The 4,224-nt window shown below is 47.8% G+C and overlaps 1 protein-coding gene across 5 annotated transcripts in view; it reads left to right on the forward strand.

Moving 5' to 3' along the window:
• Positions 1 to 4,224, forward strand: part of TUBGCP5 (tubulin, gamma complex associated protein 5) — a 135,985-nt gene that overhangs the window by 117,452 nt on the left and 14,309 nt on the right. For all 5 annotated transcript variants that reach the window (XM_014529523.1, XM_014529522.1, XM_014529518.1 and 2 more), the window contains 3 exons: positions 1,768 to 1,852; positions 1,956 to 2,076; positions 2,514 to 2,683. In XM_014529523.1, the coding sequence (XP_014385009.1) occupies positions 1,768 to 1,852; positions 1,956 to 2,076; positions 2,514 to 2,683 (376 nt within the window). The remainder of the gene's footprint in view (positions 1 to 1,767; positions 1,853 to 1,955; positions 2,077 to 2,513; positions 2,684 to 4,224) is intronic.

The following is a 4,224-nucleotide window of genomic DNA, read 5'->3' on the forward strand; positions in this document are numbered from 1 at the left end:
GGGCATGTACCTGGGTTGCGGGCACATCCCCATTAGGGGGCGTGCAAGAGGCAGCTGAATCGATGTTTCTAACTCGCTATCCCTCTCCCTCTCCCTTCCTCTCTGTAAACAAATCAATAAACTATATTTTAAAAAAAATAAAAAGTAATGCCTCTAGGGCAAGGCTTTTTTTTTTTTTTTTTTTGAGATTGCATTCATTCATAGGTTAACTCAGGGCGAGGAGCCGCCCACCCTTCCTGCTATGGCTTCCATGTGCTCTACATGTCTGTCTGCGCCCTCGGGCTTCCTGAGTCCCAGGGAGAATCTCCTGGGTTCAGCATCAAGGCCAAGGCTGTTCCCCACCTCGCACTCCTCCCTCAGCACTCATTCCTGGGCAAGTCCCTTCCCTATTGAAGGCTTCATCGACCCCTAATGACCTGGAAATCAGTAGTTTAGCCCAAGTGTCTGCACAGCCAACACCTTTGACTGCTCGAATGTCACATATTCCTGTGTCTTCAGTGCTGCTCATCTGAAAGCTCCTCTCTGATGCCTCCTGACAGCTCTCAGCTTCTCCCCTTCCACTTGACCCCAAAGGCCACCAGAGTTGGTGGGTAAGCCAGCAGCACCTGCACCCTCACACGCAGGCCCCTCACTGTGGCCTCGGGACAGATGTGTGGGGCTTCTCTGGGGAAGGAGTGGTTCTTGCTGCAACTCGGGTTCTCTGTGCACATCAACATGTGGGCACATAGTTCTCCTCCCACAGGTTCCATCTTATGGTATGCAGTACTTCGGGTTTCCCAGAGCTGTATCCCCCACTCCAGGAGCAGTCCATGCCCACTGCCTGCAGGGACAAGCTCTCCCATTTGCAGGGCCTGGCATGGTCTGCTCTCCTACAAAGCTCTGATTAGCCTGGCTCGGGCAGCATCCTGTGACTCCTCAGTGACAGGAGGGTGACTTGCATGGTTGCTCTGGGGGCAAACAAGAGGTCTGTCATCTGCTTAGCTTGGCACCTGACGAGGTATTCAGTAGGTGCCTACTTAGTACTTAGTAGATGCTTGTATAACAAACTTTAAGAGCTAAAAAATTCTGACTAGTGCCTAAGACATGGAATGAATGGGCTAATTCATAAATTGCAGGCCACCCGCCCTGCCTTCCGTGGTCTGCTCCCAGGCTCATTACTCAGGGCCCTGACACCCAGAGCGCTGTGTGGTTTCTCAGTCCACTGCAAGACACTGAGGAGTAATGGCGTGACACTATGTGCCCAACGCGGTGCCTGGCACAGGGACATTCCCATATGCTGTGGTAGTTGCTTTCTATCGAGAGTCACATTCAAACCAGTGTTAGGGATGAGTGGATAAAATGAGCACGACACCGTGCTTTCGGAGCAGACCCCACTTCTCACACACACACACACACACACACACTCACACAGGGTGAGCAGAGGTTTGCTTCTAAGCCCGTTGCCTGCATTTTTTCAGAATTAAGCACCCTGCCTTCATCTCTCCCTAATTAACCTACAACCACTGTGAAGTGTCTCTTCTCTTTTATAGGTAAATTCAGTATTTGAAAACTTGTCCCTCTTATTTCCAAAGCCAAATTCCTATTCTGGAATATATGTCAGAAAATATGCCTTTCTTGGAATATTTGCACACCTTTTATGAAATACTGTGTCTTTTTCTGGAATACAATGTAAATAAAATAAATGTTAAAGTGATGTGTGTTTTTTTAAAGAGCATTTTTATATGAGCATAATATTTTCACAAACTAAAACTAAATTTCTTTATCTAGTCTGTCTATATCTTTTGAAAATGTGGACACAGCTAAGAAGAAACTCCCCGTTCACATTTTAGATGGCCTGACTCTGAGCTATAAGGTACGTGCTGGTCCTCTTTGTAAGGACATTGCTTTCTGTTAAAATGAGAATGTGCCTGTGATGGGTTACTTTCTATTCTAATTTTCTGTTCTTGTTTTCGTAGGTCCCATGGCCTGTGGACATTGTTATAAGTTCAGAATGTCAGAAAATTTATAATCAGGTGTTCCTTCTCCTACTGCAAATAAAATGGGCAAAATACAGTCTGGATGTTTTACTATTTGGTGGTAAGATTTGTTTTCCGCAGATAAATGATCATTTAATTTTAGCCCTAAAAAGAGGTTGGTATATACGAGTACCAAAATGACATGTATTCATAGCAGCATTTTTATAGATGTCAGAATTAATGTCCCTGAATGAAATACCAGACATATATACAGTTAACCTGAAATGCAACAACTTGATTAGGAATTTAGCCAGAATAATAACTCATCTTAGGTAATGTGAAAATTCTAATGACAAGTCATGGGACTTTGCATGTACATTTTTGATAACAGCAATCATCCAGGTGATACGGAAACTTCTCAGAGCTTAACTTCCAGAGACTCTGAAGGGGGCGTCCCTGCCGTCCACATGGTGACCACGGGCCGAGGACCTGCCCTGAGCAGGAGGGTCAGCTTGGAGTGTAGCTCGTCCCCCACACTGCTCTTTGAATCCTTTACAGAACTAGCTGGACAGCCACCACTGCAGGACGGGCTTTTGTGTGGACAGGAAATGGCTGCCCAGTTTGGACCACAGAAGAAACCAGTGAGGCAGCAGATTCATCGCATGTTCCTCTTGCGCGTGAAGCTCATGCACTTTGTGAACAGCTTGCACAACTACATCATGACCAGGGTTCGTATCTGTTTATAGAGAACTACAGGCCTGGTGCACGACATTTGTGCACTGGGGTAGGGAGGTGTCTCAGCCCGGTCTGCACTCTTTCATGGTATGGGAGCCCCTCAGGGGATGTCCAACTGATGGCTTAGGCCCGCTCCCCGCAGTCAGACATCCTTAGCACTGCCGTGGAGGCGGGCTGCTGCGCTCTCCAGGCATCAGCCCGGCATGTGGCTGAGGAGCGCACTGACCACCAGAGGGCAGCTCCTGCGTTGAGCATCTGCCCCCTGGTAGTCAGTGTGCCTCGTTCTGCTGTTCGGTCGATTTGCATATTACCCTTTTACTATATAGTATTCCTTCCAACAGTCATACACCCAGAGGAGCCCACCACATACTCATAGACTGTAAATGTGAAAATAGCCCCTAGGACAGTGGTTCTCAACCTTCCTAATGCCGCAACCCTTTAATACAATTCCTCATGTTGTGGTGACCCCCAACCATAAAATCATTTTCGTTGCTACTTCATAACTGTAATTTTGCTACTGTTATGAATTGTAATGTAAATATCTGATATGCAGGATGTATTTTCATTGTTACAAATTGATCATGATTTAAGCATAGTGGTTAATCACAAAAACAATATGTAATTATATATGTGTTTACGATGGTCTTAGGCGACCCCTGTGAAAGGGTCGTTCGACCCCCAAAGGGGCGCGACCCATAGGTTTCAAACTGGTGCCCTAACAGTGGCAGTGGGGTAGGGAGAGGGTGTTTTTGAGACCTGTGTCCCATCAGCCCTCCTGTCCCCCGGGACGGGCACACCCAGCGCCCTCTTTTGGAGTTGCCTTCCTACCTGCTGCGGGAGCCTCTGAACTTGATCAGTGTTGACAGCTGCCCCTGGAAATCACTTCAGTTTTGAGTAGCAGCCAGAATCTGTCAGGCTAGTGTGGAGTGTCAGGAGGAAGAAACCACCAGATCATATCCTCTTTTCTTTTCTTCAAAACAAGAAACTTCATTACAGTGTAAATATTTCTTACACATCTTAGAACTAGCTCAAGAGGAAGTTTTGAGTGTGGTACTCAGCTATTTGAATGATGGCTGCATTACTGGAGGGCAGGACTCATTTGGGGTTTCAGGTGGTTGCCAAAAACACTTCTAGTCATACTATCTCTAGGTTCTAAAACCCACTCTGTGGGGTGAAGTGAGTCCTCCCAAGCCTCCATGTCAAAACTGCTGCTCTCTGCCTCCTGGGCCTGCAGCATGGCCTTCTGAGCTCTGGCCTCAGCCTCCAGTGCTGAGGAAGTGGCAGGAGGATCAGGTGTGCAGTTGTGAGTACAGGAAGCAGTTTATTCCTGTATTATTATTTATTAACTAGGGGCCCGGTGCACAAAAATTTGTGCACTCAGGGGGATGGGAGGGTCCCTCAGCCCGGCCTGTGCCCTCTCGCAGTCTGGGACCCCTCGGGAGATAACGACCTGCTGGCTTAGGCCTGCTCCTGGGTGGCAAAGGGCAGGCCCAATCCCTAGGTGCAGCCCCTGGTCGGGCTCAGAGCAGGGCTG

Source organism: Myotis brandtii, unplaced genomic scaffold (assembly GCF_000412655.1).
Source record: "Myotis brandtii unplaced genomic scaffold, ASM41265v1 scaffold684, whole genome shotgun sequence".
Classification (NCBI taxonomy): domain Eukaryota; kingdom Metazoa; phylum Chordata; class Mammalia; order Chiroptera; family Vespertilionidae; genus Myotis; species Myotis brandtii.